Genomic DNA, 19,107 nt, shown 5'->3' with positions numbered 1-19,107 from the left:
AGATTGGTTTCGGCTTCTGGGCTGCTGGCCTGGCCACCTTTTATTAATTCACTTGCAATTTGTCCAACATATATAAGAAGAATAATTAAATGGAAATTAAGACACTGATAACTTTCAAGTGCAAGCTGCTTTCTTTTCGAAAATGCTTGATGTAAGGCAAGGCATTCAAGGAACATGACATATGAACTTGCATTTATAACACAGAGATATAAATTAGAGACACTTGTTTCTTAAGTCGTCTGCAATAACAGTCTCTTAATTTATTTGACTTTGCATCCCTAAAATAAAGAAAAAAAAAAGAAAAAAAGAAGAAGAAAGAAACATCATCAGGATATCCAAAGTCCAGTCCTGTAATTAGTAGGGGACTATGATGGATTCAATGAGCTCTTGAAGTGGAGCTAGCTCTTTCTTGTCAATCAGCCCAAACTCCTGCACATCCAAAACAACAATCTCAATTAAACCCAACAACTTCCTACTCAACTAAGCATGAATTCCAAACTCTTACAAGAATGTTTCAGAGATCTAAAAGATACAAAGAACATTTCAACTCTTGTCACCTGGCCCTTAACTCGGGTGGTGAAGATTGAGGTTAATATCTTAAACGGTTAAACTTGAGACTCCAGTGTGCCTTCTTGTTACTTAAAGAAGAACAAAAGGTATTTTAGCCCATCTCTCTTTCCACAACTAAAACCATATTCCGTTTTTGTTTTGGTCACTGTAACAGACTCTTCTCTGAAAACCATGATACATATATGGCAAGAAATCATGACTCTTATTCAGAAAATAATGGCAAGCTTATACTTAGCGATGATTTAAAAGAACCATCAACTAACTGTTTTGGAATTTGCATCAAACATCTTTAAGCTATTGGCCCTGATTTAACTGCTATTTAAATTTGTATAAAATAGATAAATAGTGGAAGGGCAGAGAATAATATATATATATATATCAAGCAGAAGCAGAGAAAGACTTACACAAGTAAAAAGTATGAAATGCTTAAAGCATGTGTTCAAATGGGCTTCCTCCTTAAGGCTCACAATTTTCTGAAAGTGAGAGTGATAGATGTGGGCATATACTCGGAACAGTCTTTTGAATATTGTCTTCACTACATCTTTGAAGTTTGGAGGAAATGGTGCACCTAGCAAATTTCAAATGTGCAATGACATATATAAACATATTCCGGATAGATAAGAGGCAAGTAACTTCATATATTAAAGTTTAATCATCACTGTTGTCATCATAAATAGATAAACAAATATCTTTCTCTAGTCCGAGTCAGACTTCATCACAGAGAATTGAAGATTTTACCCAGTTTTTGAGGAAATATTGATTCATCATCAAGTTGTGTTTCGATCCAGTCCATTAGATATTCGACGTATTTTGGGGCAGAAACCTCGATAGGTTTCTTGATTTGCACGCCATCTGCCCATCTATATTCATACCTGTAAAGTTTTGTAAGATGGCACATAATCAACTACCGAAAACCCAAGAAATATGCTTTCAAAGATTATTAAAAATGAGTAGGCTAAATTAAGGTGCACAAGCATTATTAAACTGATTGATCAGACAGTGCAAGGTAAAAGAACCAAACATGAAAACTAAAATTTAATCATTGGACAAAATCAAATGACTACATGGACTTTTAATTCCTAAAAACATTCTAAACATATTTTATTTTTTTCTACCGACCTTTGAACAATATAAGGAAAAATTCAAATTATAGTGACCAGTTAAATCGAACTGACAATAAGAATGGAAACAACAACAAATATTAGGATTAATGAAATCAATAAAAACATAATGCATAGCTCATTGTCCTTCCATGTAATTGACAAGTTCATGCTACATATTCAGACATCATATTTCAATAACATTTTGCATATTATATATATTTAAATAACTAAATAAATAAATTAAATGCAATTTGCATGTATGTTTTAAAGAAATAAAAGAGCCTAAATAAGTCAACGGGGTCTTGATTTATCTGAATTCCTTGGAGACTTAACACATCCAACCATTATCTGATGGAAACACTTTTAATACCACCAAATAGATACAAACATGACATAGGCATACAGCATACAGCATAATAAAATATTGAAATTTACAATTTGTACAACTAATTTATTGAAAAGAGCAAAAGGAATCAAGTTTTATATATCATACTTAGGGCCTGCGGTCATTGTAGGACAGTTCTCAGGAGTACAAAACTCAGTCAGGGTACCATAGAGCAGATTCACCTGATTGAAGAAATCCACAGCTGAAAAAGACCCAACACAGTTATGACTGTAAGTAACAGCACAGTTATACTGAAGTAGAATAATCATAGATAGATTATATACAAAGTTTTACAAATATATTGAATGATCTATGCAGAATGTGCTATCCAGGCGTATGTGAGTAAGAAAGAAAGAGGGGAAGCGAGAGATACTGTTGACTGCGAGCCATTCATTTAAATCCTCCCCAGGAGGTAGCCTCACTGCTTCCCTTAGGTTTCCACTGCCCAGGGTAGCATCAATGTGCTTTTTAAGTTGTGCACCCTGCATTATGTCAAGATTACAACACTAGGATGAGAACTGCAAAGACTGCTAAGCCACTAATATAGAAGACTGAAGTCCAGAAAGTATTTTATAATAAAGAAACAATAAATAAGACAACTCTCAGGAACTGTAGAGGAACCAGAAAAAGGCTAATAATTATTATCATATTCAACCACACATTAATACTAACCATGTTTAGAGTTTAGACATAGATGCTTGTTTAGTAAAACAATTATCACATGTAGTACGTGTATATAACGCTTGCAAACATTCGTGAGTGGGTCCCACAGGTGAGGCTGTAGGACCGTCATGCATGCGAGTATAGCATTGAAGTTTGTAGAATTTCAACTTTGCTGCTGAAAATTCAAGGAGACACTGTAACGTAAAGTTATTTTCTGAACCAGTGACTTCAAAAGTGATGAAATCTAAAAAACAGAAATATGAATGGCAAAGTGAGCTTTTCTTCTTCTTTCTCGATAGGCAAGGTGGGAATTCTTGGTTTGTTTGCAAATAAATAATGGCAACCGTTCAAGTAGCTAAAAACCCAAGTTGAAGAATCAGTAGAAGGCATTAAATAAAAAATACAGTAGCCCATTTTCTTAGATTGTTTGCAAATAAAGCCAACTTTCTAGGGTCTTTTTTTAGGTTTTTGGATGCATTAGGTCTTAGGTGTTAAGTTCGGCTTGCTTTTATTATATTTCTGGACACCTTCTAATAGACTTCCAGTGTGCTAAAGTTGCACGCTCGCACCGAAGAAGTTCTTAGTCGTCAAAAACAGGAAAACATTTACTTCCGAAGGGGGGAATTGCGAAGGTGATCAGATCAAATTAACAACCAGATTCAAGCACAGAGTAAGAGAACATATCATATCAAATTCAACAGGCAGGAGATGAACAAAACTAATTATGCTTTATTATAGAGATAAAGAAGGAACAAGTAACGAACCTTACTTCCAGAAGGTGCACTTTTTTTGGGGCGGAATGTTCTCTGATTTCTGTTTTCAGAGCAATTTATTAGCAGAAAAATCTCAACTGAAAAGATACTGCTCGGACGTGGGAATAGAAATAGAAATATACACACATCTAAAATAGGTACGTTCAATGTTTCACTAATTCCTCTCTCTATATATAGGATCATGGCATAGCTTGTGTAGCTTGAAGTTACTGCATTTATATATATGATCATAACAGCTTTTATACATTGAAGGTATTCATATCCGTACTGCATGTAACGTTGGGATAAAGATTCAAAACAAAATAGTTCAGAGTAATTGGATCTAAGCAAAATATAAAAAATACTTTTCAGTGTGTTTCTCTTTTAATGGCTTGAAATAATGAACAAAGCTGATCATGCATACATGGACGCATATACATGATTGAGAGCAATACAAATCGCCCAAACTCCTATCTTACTGAAGACTATAGAAGATCTCCTGCATCCTTTGAAACTGATCATACAATTGGTTTTTAGAAAATTAATTAGCTCCCATTAGACTATATTTATACATTCCTGTTTCTCGTCCAGTTGATTCAACTTCCTCAACTTCATTCAGCCACCACAAGTCTTCAAACAATGGCTGCAAAGTGCCAACAAACCTAGTTTGCGACGCTTCATGATACAAAGCTAAAACTTCTGGATTATGGCAATATAACTTTTAAGGTTAAAAAAACCAAGAGTTCAGCTCTTGACCTTTTCGACCTTTCTAATGTTGCCAATCATGAAAACAAACCATGGTCACATAGCTTTTAATCCTAGTTCTAACACTGAACCAAATGAATCGTAAGCAATCAGAACATATCATTAATTACTTAACACCAGAACATTAAGAGAAGTTCAACATGCATTAAGATTCGCTACTGATTTTTTCAACATAATAATATAAGCAAAATTTTCAAAGCAGAAACCATGATCAATGATTGAATTGACCTCAACGGGACTGGATTAACAAAATCAACAATTGGATTGTAGTTGTTACAGTTAACAGAGGAACAAAAGAATCAGGGAGTAAAATCAGGATGATAGATGAAATGTTTTTAGAATCTGAATTAAACTTAATGAAGGTTAAAAAAAAAGTAGAGTTGCTCGTTGATCTTGAATCAGAAAAAGGCTGCAAAAGTATAATAGATCTGACATGCAAATTATGAGCAGCAATTGGAAATAAGCAAAAAAAGAAGGAATTAACGAAAAGAAGATTAATTAAAGGAAAAATAACAAAGCATTTTAAGATAAACTTCTCTAAAAGTAGAAATTAAAACTCACCTTCCCAGACCGAAGAGACTCATTGTTAGAGAGGGATTGAGAAAAAAGACTGTTTGATTTTCGTTTCCTCAGGTGGGAAAAATGAAAAAGCCTCTTTTCTTTTCCTTTCACCTCTCTTTTTTCCTCCTACTATTTTCTTACGAGAAATATAATCTAATTATTTATGCATTTTTTAATCTCTTTCTGTTCCATTACTCTAGATTTAGAAGAACCAATAAATAAAAAATAAAATAAAAGAAATTCGTGGGGGGTGTTTTGTAATTTGGAGACAGAAAAGGCTGGGACGCGGATGGGGCTTGCCTCTTGTGAGTTGTGTGACATGTGAGGATGTTTTGAGGTAAGAATTCGATACTTATAGGTATGAGGTATTATCAAATATTTTTCACTTGTATTCACTATTGACCTAAATCAAATGCGTTTTTCAAAATAATCCTAAAGCCCATTTATTTTAAGTTATAGTTTCAAATTTTGCAATATTCTGAGATCTAATTTGTTATTTCTTTCTTTTTTTTTTGTTCAGTTGGCCTACTTTTGGGCTGATATAATGATATAGAAGAACTGTTATGAGGCTAAAACTAGAGTTAAGGCCATTTTTATGGTTTTAAAAGGGAAATGCCGCCCCATAAATTCGTATAATAAATTATTTGATCTTTTAATTTTATAAAAATAATTTTTTAAATAAATAAAAAGTTAATGTTTTTGAATTTTGCTAATATCATATATACGAGAACTAACCAATAGATGACAAGTCAACATTTAATTAAATTTTAAAAATTTTAAAAATTCAAAAAATTTATAAAAACTATTTCTGAAAATTAAGTCATTAAAATTATTAAAAATTATAAAAAAAATTATGTTCTTAAATTTTTAATAAATTAATTAAATATTAACATGTCATCTACGTAATGATTCACATATATGTTATATCAAGAAAACTAACAAATGTTAATTTTTCTACCCATTAAAGGTGATTTGATAAAAAATTATAAGTTTAAAAGGTTAAAAAAATGAATAATTAATTTTTTTTTTTTTTGGTAAAGTTAGAGGGAAAAAAAAAGGTCGTTATACCCATGATATACCATGTTTCCTTTCTAGTTCCGCCTAATAGATCTAAAGCTAAATCACAGCATACTAGTCTACTATGGAGAATAAGTGTAACAAATAAAGCACAACAGAAAGTTCTCGAGTTTACGATAAAATCCTCAAACACCAATTCAGTTTTAGCACTAACAGTACGAAATAGATAGCACACACACAGACAAGCAAGATCACAATTCCAACACAAAATGAAAAGTTTATTTTTACACACATAACTGCTCCTCCAGTAGGCTACTAAACTTGTTCTGGGGGAAACTTCAAGTCCAGCAGATGAAGGTGCTTTAAATGTGCAAACCATAATAAAGCAAATTTCAACTCCAGTTCCCAATAGACCTCTTGGTAAGCTTGAACAACCTCTCATCGAAAGTTACATGAAGAAATTATGGCTGTCAAGAAGGGGGCAATGTGCTCACCTGGATCGTAGAAAGAAGTAGAACGTGGAATTTTGTTAAATCATTTAGTGAAAGCTTACAGTAACAGGAGATGCTGAAAATGGATGTACTCACCTTTCGGGGTAGTATTTGGAGGTCTTTAATATGACTCAGGGATTTAACCACATCTTCGCTCCAAAGTTCAGTACCTTGTAGGTCGAGCTTCTCAAGTTTCAATAGGGATGTTAAATCTGGAAGGCTTTTGAGGTTGCTGCAACCAATTAGATTGAGAATCTTCAGTTTTTGAAGAGCACTCAGCTCTGGCAAGTTCTCCAGCCTCTCACAACCTGAGAGCTCAAGTTCCTCAAGTCTACTATGCCCACTCAGTTCTGGTAGATTTCTTAATAATTTACATCCCTTCAGTCTCAGTTTCTGAAGATCGCCAATCTCAGGAGGCAAATATTGTATCTGAGTTTCTGATAGATCGAGTTCTCTAAGGTTTTCTGTTTCTTCAAAGCAGTCATACCTAATTTCTTTTATGTTAGTTGCACCTGAAAGATCAAGGATCTTGAGGCTTGACACCTGTTTGAGCATGCGCATTGCAGACAACTCACTGCATCCTTTTAATAAGAGTATGGTCAGATTTCTAAGAGTCTTAACAATAGGTAGTTTCTCGATTTTTGTATGGGAAAAGTTGATCACTTTAAGCTTTTCAAGTTTCCCGAAGCTCTTTTCTTGGATCTTTTTCAAACTTGTGCATTCAGAAAGATCAATTACTTCAAGTTTACTGAATTTTGCCAGCTTTGGAAGTTGTGTTAAGGAAGAACACTGCCTAAGGATGAGCCTCCGCAGTTCAGTCAATTCAGAGAAGCTATCAGGTAATGATTCAAATCCGGCTCCAGTTAAGTCAAGGCTCCGAAGTCGGGACACTTCATGGAAAAAGTTATCCGAGAGTTTTATCGTCCAGGCTCTTGAACCAGATATTTCAAGAACAGTTAAGGCTTTGAGTTTTTCAACAATATTTACATTCTCCAACAGGTAAGAGCCTCTGAGCATGAGCACAAGCAGCTTCTCCGGTCTAGATATGGAAAGTTCCTCAGGAGATTTGAGCCGGGGAGAAAAAATAGCAAGCAGACTCAGGTTCTCCTTAGCTCCAAAGAAAGCATCATGAACTTCTCTGCATAGACGACTTCCATCAATTAGTAATGAGGAGACCATTTTCTCTTTCTTATCACCACACAGTGTTCTCATCATGCCATCAGCTGGTGTTATTCCTTCGAGAACTTGAGCTGGTGGTATTTCTTCAAGATCTGTTTCATCAATATCCTTGAGCACGCTAGCCAAACCAGGATCAGCTGTTCCCAAGTATCCACGGCGGCAGAACTTATTCATCTCACGAGTTGCTCCCTCCACAACAACAATATTGTCCTCTTGCAGTTTCAGCATGTGATACTCTATAAGCTTCATCAAGACATCATGTCCCTCCAGATAAGCCTTATCAATCTGATTGGTGTGTTTGAGACAACCTTCCATTATCCAGCTAGTGATCAACTCATTGTAATGAACACCACCATGTTTTCCCAAGAAGTTCCAACTATGCCAAAAGCAGTCAATCATAGAATTTCCTCGCTCCTTATCATATGCAAAACGCAGAAGTTGCTCCAGACCATTAGCAGCTGCCTCCAAAGCAGCTTTTAACTCCCAAGATTTATCTTTTGCAATATAATTTATGGTTCCTGCTAACATAAGGATTTCTGCAGGCTTCCTTCCGCATCGCTCGGATACTTTTTGAAACTCTTCAGGACACACATTGACATCAACTTTGTATTTTAACAATTCCAATGTCTCGAACTCAGAAAAGGGTTCGAGTTTAAACTTCTTTGCTTTCACAGCATTATCACCTTTTTCACTTTTCCTCCTCGTGATAAGAACCTTCAAGCTGTCGATATTATTCATGCTATCTTTCAAACCTAAAATTTCTTCCTTGATGTAACATTCAATCCCCATCTCTTCATTTTGGTCTTTCTCCATCATCTCTAGTTGACCATCCAAAACCAATAGAATAAACTTACCTTTCTTTTTCACCGCGTCAAGCTTTCCTATCATTGTCTCCGCCACTCTCTTTGCATTATTCACTTTCTTATCCTTTTTCTCCTTTTCTCCATCTTCTTCTCTTTCATCTGCACTAGTAGGGAGAGAAAACCGACGGGCAACAGTGTCCAGAAAAGACTTCTTATCATGCTTTTTGTCCAGACAGATCCAAATGGGCTCATCATACTTTTTCTCCACAGCAACCTGACATATTTTACTTGCCATCCATGTTTTCCCAGTCCCAGTCTCCCCAAGGAGAATGATTTTTGACACATCGTCTTCTTTTAACTGATCAAATATCTTCCGTGCATTGTCCTTTGTCGCCGTCAATTTTTCAACTGTTATTTCAAGAAGAAAATGATAATATTGAGAATAAGAGAGCGATAATCAAATTTAAACAAAAGAATTTCAATAACATTATGAGAAAAAAAAAATTCTTTTCTACACCATATAGCAGAGTAAAACAAAGGCAAAACTACACCAACAGTCACTAAGCTTTCAACTCAATCACTAAACTTTAGAAAAATAACAAACCAGTCACCCTAACAATTTTCCATTACAGACATAATGGAGCTGTCATTTTCCGTCCCTCTCCCCCCTCCCTCGTCTCCCTCCCCCTACCACCGCTCTCCCACTGCCCCACCATCCCTGCCCCCTACTCCGACCCTCTCCCCTCTCCCCCCTCCCCCACCGTCCTTTCCCTCTGCTAACCCTCTCCTAATTTTCTCTTACAGAAAAAAGAAATATCCAGCAACAAGTTCAAGCATTTGGGGCAGCAAATTGGATGAAATTACGACATCAATTTGAAGCAAATAATAGCAGCAAATAATTGGAGCAATCGGTGAGGAAGGAATGGTAATTAGTAGCCACTATTTCCAGGCTGATCAGTGGAAGAAATTTGGCTAACCAGCAGTCTCTTTGAAGCAATGGTCGGTGCAATGGGCAGCAAATACTTGTTCGATCGGCAGTGAATTAGAGAGCAAGCAAGCAGGTCAACGAAGCAGCTTATTTAAAGAATATTGAAGGCTTTTTAGTCGACTGTTTAGAGGCTATTTGGTGATTGAAATTGGATCAAATGGCAGCTGGTATAAACGTGGGCAGCAACTATTTTGGAAGCATTGCAATCGGCAATTTGCAGCAAATAATTTAGAAGCAATTTGGTCAATGCAAGCAAGGGATTTTGGAGCAACGATATAATGAAGATGAGAGCAATAATCGCAAGACAAAGCAACCATAAAATTAAGAATATGTCAGTCGATTGGTGGAGTGAATTGAGAAGGTTGAAGCTTGCGGGAAATCGGAGTTAGCAGAGGGAAAGGGATGGTGGGGGAGAGGGAGAGGGTCGGAGTAGGGGGGAGGGACGGTGGGGGAGAGGGAGAGAATCGGAATAGGGGGAGGGATGGTGGGGAAGAGGGAGAGGGATGGGAGAGCGGTGGTAGGGGGAGAGAGGGAAGAAAATGAGAGCTCCTTTACGTCTGTAACGAAAATGGTTACGGTAACTGTTTGTTATTTTTCTAAAGTTTAGTGACTGTTTTGTTATTGAAACCAAAGTTGGGTTGGTGTACTTTACCCTAAAACAAATGTAGCCTTCCCATCTTTCAATCTCAACAATTACAGTTCACCCTCACATCTAAAAGTACCATTAAAGATGCTTATATTCTCAAAATTGAACTGTCAAACTAGCTACATTTATATAATTACCTGGTTAATATGGCACAGATTTACTACATTTCATTCTAATTATAGGTTTTTAAAACTTGTTTTCCTGCATTGACTCTGAAATCTGAAGTTGGGTTATTACTGTCTAGATCTCCAGAAACAGGTTCTCTACAAAAGCCATAAGAACAACAAAATATTATTGAAATTAAAACACACACACACAGAGACTACCTTCAGTGTCTTCTTCATTAATGTCATTGGTACTGCCTTGATTGAGTTCTCCACTGGTATCTTCTTGGTTATTCCCTCCATTGGATCCTTCACCGTCAGTATTACCTTCAATGGCTTCTTCATTGATCTCTTCGTGGGTGTTACCTACATTGGGTTCTTCAGTGATATCTGGGCTTGAACTGCCTTTAGTACTCATCTCTCAAACTCTCAGGGATTCCCTCCCTTGTATAGAAATTAGTATATAAATGAATAATTAGTAAGTTATAATACCTAATATGAATAAAAGAGGAGTAAAAGCACACAGTACAATCCTGATTCCTGAAAGCGGGGGAAATAAAATCTCTTAAGTAGAAAGCATCAAGAAGGTATGAAAAAGAAATGAAATATATAGCTCGAATTGTTTCTGAATAATCACTTAAATCAGATCAGTTTCCTTTCCCCAAATGCTGAGGCATGTGAAACTATGAACATAAACCATTCATCTTTGTCCTAAGTAATAAAGATAGTAAAAGGAAACTAGAAGCTGAAACAAAAAATGAAGCAAACTGAAGGGAAGAAGAAGATAAGAAGGGAAACAGAAAAGGAAGAAAAAAGAAAAACCTGAGTGGGTTGAATATTGAACGATATGAAGCAGAACCCAATCTCAGTAAGCGATCAGTGTTTTCTGTTTTGCGTTTCTTTCTGCTTACAATGCTTGACTGCTTGCTTGAAGTTGAGGTTTTGTGGAATATTGATTCTTTTTCTTATCTTATTCGGCTTTGGATATCAAATTGACCAAGTCAATGTTTTTGTCCTCCAAATTTTTCTGACTTAAATATCCCTAGGTTTTTAATTATCCAAACATAATTATAAAAAGTTAGGTCCAAAAATTAAATGTTGAAAAAAAAATATAAGATATATTTATTATATTATTTAAATTAATCATGAAATGTAATAAAATTGTTTGATAAATATAGATTTTAAATTATGAAATATTTTACATTATATTTTTAATTTTTAAAATTTTCATTTTATTCTAAATAAAAAATTAAATTTTAAATTAAATTTTATAGAATAATATAAAATTAAAATAAATAAAATAAAATTGAAACAATTGAAAATATTAACAGTTATTTATTTATTATTTTTCACAATTTTTTATAAAAATAAATTGCATTAAATTGTGTTTATTTTGATTTATCAAATATGCATAAAAATTTAAATCAATAAATTTAATTTTTTTAATCGTAGCAATATCATATTTGTTCTTTTTGATGCAATACCTAAAACTAATAATAACCCCTCTTCAACTTTTATAGGAGAATAATTCAAACCCATATTCTCATTTATTGACAACAATACCGATCAATCGAACTAAAATTTAACTAACATTTTTTTAATAATTTATTAAACAAACATTTGTTACTTAACTACTCCTAATCAATCATCTAAATCACGTATTAATATTTAGTTGCATGAATTTCACATATACCATTTAACTAAAATTAAATTTTAATATATATAATTAATAAAATGAGTTTATATACACAATAAATCTAATTAAAAATATAATTTTAAGATTTATTGTGAATGAAATGGTTAAAATTGGCTTGAAGTATTGACTTAAGTTCACTAAAAGGTAAAATCACTTAGTGGAGCTACCAAACACGGCCTTAAGAAAGATAGTAAAATAAAAAAATAAAAATGAACAAGCAATAACTGAGTTCCTTCCTTTTTCTTTTTCTTTTTTTCAAAGAAAAAGATGGTAATCTATTGGTTTTCCTTAGTTTCGGCGTTCTTTCAATCTATAAACTAAACCGAGCTTTCCTCACTAGACAAGTACACTCAAAACTAAAGAAAGAAGAAGGAATAGTGAAGAAATGGTCGACCCCATCCCGCCGGAGGTGCAGAAGGTATGGGACAAATGGAATATCCGAGGCACCATTCTGTTCAGTCTCTCATTGCAGACCTTCCTGGTTTTGCTCGCCCCATACCGCAAATCTACAAGGAAAAGACTCTTAATCATGCTCATCTGGTCCGCTTACTTGCTCGCCGACGCTGCTGCTAATTTCACTGTGGGTCTCATCTCCAATAACCAAGGCGGTGGTTCTAAAAAATCTGGCTCCTCTACGTCCAAGTCTTCTTCTCATCATAGTAACGATGCTCTCCTGGCCTTCTGGGCTCCCTTTCTTTTGTTGCATCTGGGTGGTCCCGATACAATCACTGCTTTTGCTCTTGAAGATAACGAGCTTTGGCTTAGGCACTTGCTCGGTCTCGGCTTTCAAGCTGTTGCAACTCTTTATGTCTTTGCTCAGTCACTCCCAAAGAACAGGTTTTGGGTTCCCACCGTGCTAATGTTTGTGGCTGGAACCATCAAGTATGTGGAGCGGACGCGTGCTCTGTATCTCGCGAGCTTGGACAGGTTTCGAGATTCCATGCTCAAAGAGGCTGATCCTGGGCCTAACTACGCAAAGCTTATGGAGGAGTACGCTTCCAAGAGAGACAACAAACTTCCGACCCGAATTATAATGATTCCAGAGCCTGATAAAGAAGCCAGGGCTACTGATATGCCAGTTAAGGAAGGCAATTTGAACAATCTCGAAGTAGTGCATTATGCTTATAAGTACTTCCTAATCTTCAAGGGGCTTGTGGTGGATCTCATATTTAGCTTCCGTGAGCGTAACGAGAGCCGGGAATTCTTCAAAAAGAGAAAACCAATCGATGCTCTGAGGGTCATCGAGGTTGAACTCAACTTCATATACGAGGTTCTTTACACTAAAGTACAAGTTGTGCATTCCGCTTGGGGATATATATTCCGATGTGTAGCCTTTGCTTCTATTGTAGCAGCTCTTTCTATCTTCCATTTCAGAACAAGGAAACACGACCTTAACCAATTTGATGTGGGAATCACCTACACCTTGCTCCTGGGTGCGGTGGTCCTGGATCTTATAGCCCTATTGATGCTCATTTTTTCCGACTGGACGTTTGCTACCATCAAGGACCCTGATTCCAATCCCGGGATCTTGGCTTGGCTCTTCAGTAGCTTCCTTCGGTTCAGGATGCCATGGTGGAAAAGCTGCAAGTGTACAACCCCTCTTAAACCAGAAGAGAAACCGATTGAGATGATCAGTCATAAGGTTTTGTCAACTCCCATTTTGTTCCGAAGGTGGTCTGGATCTCTCTCATCCTTCAATTTCATAAGTTATTGCCTGCAGAGCCATACTAGAAGAATCCACAAATTCACGAGATGGCCACTCGTTATCGCTAAGGACATCAGCACCTTTCTGCGCATTGACGCATGTTTCGACTTTGCTGTTGATTTGATCAAAAAATTCACCAATGCAATCACCGGTTTACGGTCTTGTGTGATATTGGATTTTATCAACAACAAAGTCAGCACGGCTATCACCTATGTTGTCGATAAGCTCAACCTACAGCATGTCATAAAAAAGACAAGTATACTTTGTGGCCATGTTCGTACATTCATCATGGGAAGTATGGGGCTCAAGGACTTCATTGATGAGATATTATATGTATCCCGCGAGCCATTCACCAAAGAGCTATGGGAATTCATATTCGATGAGCTGAAAACCAAAGCCGACCATGCAGATGATCCTGAAACGGCCAAGAGGATATCTGCGGCGAGGGGTGAATGGATTATAGTAGACAGTGATACAAAAGTTGATCGCAGCTCGCTGATGCCGTATATTACCGATGTCCAGTACGATGAAAGCATTATATTGTGGCACATTGCTACTGATCTATGTTACTATACTTCCAATGGAAAGAAATTAGACAAGAAAAGCTTTAATTATCGAGAATTTAGTAAGCTTCTTTCGGATTACATGTTGTATCTTTTAATCTGGCAGCCAACAATGATGTCTGCTGTAGGAGGCATTGGAAAAATAAGATTTAGGGACACTTATGCCGAGGCTGACAGATTCTTTGCTAGCCGGGGATTACCATCACTGGTAAAAAAGCTGAAAGGGAGCGGAAGTGTAGAAGCCAAGGCCTGCGAGGCGATTCTTTCGGTGACAACAAATGTTAAACCTGTGGCGGTGAAGGGGGATAGAAGTAAATCTGTTCTGTTTGATGCCAGCATGTTGGCACAAGAACTAAACAGGCTTGAGGGGGACGGTCTGGATAAATGGAAATTGATGAGCAGAGTCTGGGTGGAATTGATGTCATATGCTGCCAGCCATTGCAGAGCAAACACGCACGCACAGCAGGTCAGCAAAGGTGGGGAGCTCATTACTTTTATTTGGTTGCTCATGGCTCATTTTGGTCTCGGGGAGCAGTTCCAAATCAACGAGGGACATGCAAGGGCTAAATTGATTGTCGGAAAGTAACCACTTTGCACGCACATTTCATCAATGCTTGTCCACCACGGCCTTAAATCATGTCTTTTTTATATATGAAGTTTGTCATCTCTGTTTGCTTTTGCTTTTATTGTGCTAAATTCCAAGTTTCTGTGGAGAAATGGAAAATGTAATATTGCGCAAGATCATAGATTATGGTGTTTTCTTCAGCAACGAACAAATTTTTGGTATGCTTTTTTATTCATTGCCTATTGCACAACTTGAAAGGGATCAAATGCCCTGTTATTTTCACGATTCAAATTACCAAAAAAACAAGTGGAACATTTTGCAATTTTCCAAGCATATTGGATTTATTTTTTAAAGGGCTATTTTTCCAATATATGCTGGAAAAAAAATTATTTGAATATATATGCTATTTTCTTAAAAATGTATTGATCTATACTATTTTAAATAGGAGAGACAGGAAAAAATATGTCCTACAAAAATCGCATTCAGTAGCGTCAGCTGAAAGGATGCCTTTCACTATTCAAATTACCCAAAAAAATGAAAAATTTTGCAATTTTCCAAGCATGTTGGATTTTTTTTTTAAAGTGTGAAAGGCTCTCCATTCTGAATTTTTATATAACAAAAAGAGAATAAAATAAAAAAACATAACACGACACACTCATACATGTGAAGTTTTCTTGTAATTCGTTAAAAAAAAAAACTTTGCAACTTTCTAAGCAAGAGTTAGATAAAAGATTGTACTGTATGATTTATTTTTTGATGTAACCCATTGGATTGGCTGTTAATAAGACGAAATGGAACCAGCAACGGGCAAACCCATCCATGTTAGGATTATTTTTCTTCCATTTTTTAAGGGTGAAAAACTGAAATTCACAGTTCCCACTGCTACCAGCAGCTTGGATTACATGGGTGTACTAGGTTGAGAAAATACAATTTGCCTATTGTTTAATTGTTTTGCAGAAGGAACATGCATTGAACTTACACGTAATATATAAAAAAAACTCATGGGTTCTGCTGGAGATTAAAGAAGCAGGCAAGGTTGCATCGAAGTAAATTAATTAACCTGGTGTGTGGCCATGAAGAGTTGGTGGGGAACTCAAACAAGCCTGACATCCCTGTTTGCTCATATTTATCTAAACACGACTTTTATTTGAAAAAAAAAGAAAGAAGAAAATTGTCCCATCTTCTGTATAAAACTCCACGTTTCCCTAAAAGAAAATAAGATTCCTCTTCCAAAGATGACCCTTGTGTCCTTTCACTAAATGAATTATTGGTTTAAAGGAAAAGCATTTATGTTTCGGCGAGCAATCATTTAAGGGCATTGACTTGACTCGGTTAAAAATCTACTCCTAAAAACCAACGAGTCTTTAAAAATATTTTACAAAAATTTTCAGAAAAATAAAGAAGTGGCCCGAGGAAGTGGCTGGACTCTTTCCCTCCTTGATTAATCTACCAATATTACCATGTCATTGTCAGTTTTCAAGGCAGCGTTTGGCTGTAACTTTGCTTAAAGTTTCTTCACTTTGTCCCTTTTGTTGACCTGAATCAAGTCTTTGTTTTTTTGTTTCTCTTTACTCTTTTCCTTCTTGGAATATACAAGGGAACCTTCCCAGCTTCTCCTGCAGACTAGTTACTAATTGGGTTGAGAGATTCTTTTTTACCTGGTGTGTGTTTATATTCTTGTCCAGGCTCACTTTCTTGAGCTAATGCCCTAGCCATGTCTTCAACAGATGACAAGCCACCTCCCTTATCCATTCAGGACATAAACAATATCATAACGAACCTGAAGAACCTCCTCACTAGCGATTGTGCAGAGGCCGAAATCACTGTCGCCACCAACACTGCGGCTAATAGCCCGACTGGAAATGAGCAAGATGGCTCTAACCGTACTGGAAATGAGCAAGATGGCTCTAACCGTACTGGAAATGAGCAAGATGGGACCAACAAACAGGATGGAGATGCTAACCAGGCCCAGGAGACCAACGACAAAAAGAAGGAACCGCTGTACGAGCTGGGAAAACTATGCAAAGAACTCGATTATATGATCAGGTCATTCCAGAACCTGGAGAACTTAAAAAATAGTCTAACAGAACCATTCAAAACTCTTGAGGCCAATGTCAACGACATCGTGAGTGATCTCGAAAAAGACGAGTTACGAAAACAGGTTCAGCACAATCTACGTGTGTTCAGAAACAACATCACCCGAGTCAAAATCCTGATCCTCTTGCAACTTCAGGCCGCCAGTATAAATTCCGATGGTAATCGTGCTTTGCAGACAACCTTTGCCACCGGCGAGGCCGGGGACTTGCCTTACCTCTATCGTCAACCTATATTTGAAAATAGCTATTATTTTAAAGAAATTGAGGAAAAATATGAAAGCCTTGATGACAGGCAGAAACTGTGCTTGCTGTGTTTCTCAATTTTCCCTGAAAATGCGGAGATAAAGAAGAGGTTTTTGAGATTTTGGTGGGTCGGAGAAAACTTAATCCCCCAAAATGGAAACGATGAGATGGGAGATTTAAACGACACTCTCACCACGTTCGTGAAGAAGAGGCTAATCGAGCCTGTTCTGAAAAAAAACAGATTACAACCCAGAAGCTATAAGGTGACCCCAATTGTTCGTTCGTGCTTGATCCATTTTGCCAAGAAAGCGGGGTTCTTCGATTATGACCCGGATGGAAAGCCCATCATGGATTTTTCATCTTGCAACAAGGCATGTATGGTGAAGTCAGAAAGAGCTACTGCTTCCTGGTTCGCTGATTATCTTAAAGGCAATGACAAGGATGGCAATTCAGAAAAGCCTAAAGAGCAGCAGCAACATCAGGAGCAAGGAAAGCTATCTGCAGATCTAGTAAAGCTGCAGATGTTGTTCAATTTTCTGAATAAGGAGAAATTGATAAGTGCTAGTCAGCAAATTGATAAATTGCAGACTTTGTTCAACTTGAGTAAGCAATTTCCAGATTTACCTACGGAGTGGTTTTCTAAGATGACGGGCATTAAAGTTCTTTATTTGGGTAGATGGGAAGCCACGGCTGGGCAAGCTCGCCATATTGAGGTGGAAGACATTGAGTTCTTAAAAGGGTTCAAAAACATGAAGAATTTAAGGCTTCTTAGCCTTCAAGGTATTTCCGGTATCCCAAAGCTTCCCACCACTCTGTGCAAGCTTGAAAATTTGAGGATATTAGATCTAAGAGCATGTCACGATCTGGAGAAGCTACCAGAGAGGATAGGGTCACTTAAGAAGTTGACTTACTTGGATTTATCAGAATGCTATCTGCTTGATTACATTCCCCAACAGCTGAATAAACTATCGGAACTTCAAGTCCTTAAAGGGTTTGTGATTCTGGATGCCAAAAACTCATGCACACTTGATGATTTGTCGGAGTTATCGAGTCTGAGAAAACTAAGCGTCAATGTGAACACTACCAAGTTCAATATCGATGAGGCAGGGGACGCTCTCGCTAAATTTCAGAAACTTGAGAAGTTGAGGATAGCGTGGGGATGGGGGGGAATGCCAGGAAAAGAGGATTCTACGCTAGACAGTAGTAGCGAACAACAGCAATCCAAGACCAAGAAGAAGCAGGCAAGTAGTATTAGTAGTGCAGCAGCAAAAGCCTCGACTGATAAAGTGAACAAGGGAGAGGAGAAAGGCAACCGGGAAAGGAGTGCAGTCGCAGCAGCAGGTGAAGCAAATTCAAAGACCGCGAAGCTGGGAGGTGGTTTAAGAGGGACAGCCAACATAGCTTTGATGGCTAAGAAATGGAGGAGGTTGTCAATGAAAGGGAGAGAACCACAAAATCTGGAAGGCCTTGAGAGACTGGTGAAACTGGACCTCCAGTGTTTCCCTCGCTCGGAACCACCTACTTGGCTGGTACCAAGAAAAATGAAGAAACTCACGAATTTGTCGATTAGAGGTGGAAGACTGGGTTACCTAAATCATAAGGATGGCCAGAAGTGGAATGTGGACACCTTACGTTTGAAGTTTTTGGTGAACTTCAAGATGAACTGGAAAGAAATGCAGCAACGATTTCCCAATTTGAAATATTTGGAGAACCTTAGATGCCCAAGAATCACATTCTGCCCATGCGATGCCGATGGAGTATGGCAAAAGTTCGTCCAATCCAAATAAACTTCAACCTTTGAGCATTTGAATTTACTTTGCATTCTTGTTTCTTTGTTTCTAATTCACCGGACAAGTTTGTGTTGTATTTCAGTTTCACCTTCTTTTTTTCCTAGTTTGTTGTATTTTCCTTTATGGAAGAAATGGTAATTTTCTTTATCCAACAAAGTCTTGTTTTTTCTGCTCTTTTATCTATATTCATTAATTTTACCTTTTAACATCTAAACTTAATAATGCCTATTTCCCAACTTTAGTAGATTATTCATCAACATAATCTACCAAATTATTTACTACTAAATGAGAATTGTTGAGTATTTTCGTAAATTTTCTCCTTTCTATTTATAAAGCATGATTTTCTCGATGAGATGTACAAGGATTAGATAGATATTCACACGTATCAACATGTACTCTACTCTTGAGTCAACACGTGCCTC

General features: G+C 36.8%; 4 protein-coding genes across 4 annotated transcripts; 2 read left to right on the top strand and 2 right to left on the bottom strand.

Moving 5' to 3' along the window:
• Positions 1-164: 164 nt before the first annotated feature.
• On the bottom strand, positions 165-5,330 carry LOC107946799 (MOB kinase activator-like 1A). Its single transcript, XM_016881260.2, has 7 exons — positions 4,800-5,330; positions 3,486-3,534; positions 2,432-2,540; positions 2,167-2,260; positions 1,309-1,442; positions 975-1,138; positions 165-429 (listed from the first exon to the last, which is right to left on the bottom strand). The coding sequence occupies exons 1-7, from the start codon at positions 4,820-4,822 to the stop codon at positions 355-357; spliced, it is 648 nt and encodes a 215-aa protein (XP_016736749.1). The 5' UTR covers positions 4,823-5,330; the 3' UTR covers positions 165-354.
• Positions 5,331-5,961: 631 nt separating this feature from the next.
• On the bottom strand, positions 5,962-11,032 carry LOC107946800 (putative disease resistance protein At4g19050). Its single transcript, XM_016881261.2, has 4 exons — positions 10,850-11,032; positions 10,250-10,471; positions 6,404-8,697; positions 5,962-6,310 (listed from the first exon to the last, which is right to left on the bottom strand). Exons 2-4 carry the CDS (start codon positions 10,443-10,445, stop codon positions 6,287-6,289), a joined length of 2,514 nt encoding a protein of 837 aa, XP_016736750.1. The 5' UTR covers positions 10,446-10,471; positions 10,850-11,032; the 3' UTR covers positions 5,962-6,286.
• Positions 11,033-11,908: 876 nt separating this feature from the next.
• On the top strand, positions 11,909-14,756 carry LOC107946801 (uncharacterized). Its single transcript, XM_016881264.2, has one exon. It carries the CDS (start codon positions 12,109-12,111, stop codon positions 14,575-14,577), a length of 2,469 nt encoding a protein of 822 aa, XP_016736753.2. The 5' UTR covers positions 11,909-12,108; the 3' UTR covers positions 14,578-14,756.
• A 1,036-nt stretch (positions 14,757-15,792) lies between these two features.
• LOC107946802 (uncharacterized) lies at positions 15,793-18,855 on the top strand. The gene has a single exon (XM_016881265.2). The coding sequence runs from the start codon at positions 16,271-16,273 to the stop codon at positions 18,680-18,682; it is 2,412 nt and encodes an 803-aa protein (XP_016736754.1). The 5' UTR covers positions 15,793-16,270; the 3' UTR covers positions 18,683-18,855.
• Positions 18,856-19,107: the final 252 nt, after the last annotated feature.

The sequence above is a fragment of the Gossypium hirsutum genome, chromosome A12 (assembly GCF_007990345.1).
Source record: "Gossypium hirsutum isolate 1008001.06 chromosome A12, Gossypium_hirsutum_v2.1, whole genome shotgun sequence".
Lineage (NCBI taxonomy): Eukaryota > Viridiplantae > Streptophyta > Magnoliopsida > Malvales > Malvaceae > Gossypium > Gossypium hirsutum.
This window is presented reverse-complemented; position numbering and strand designations above follow the sequence as displayed.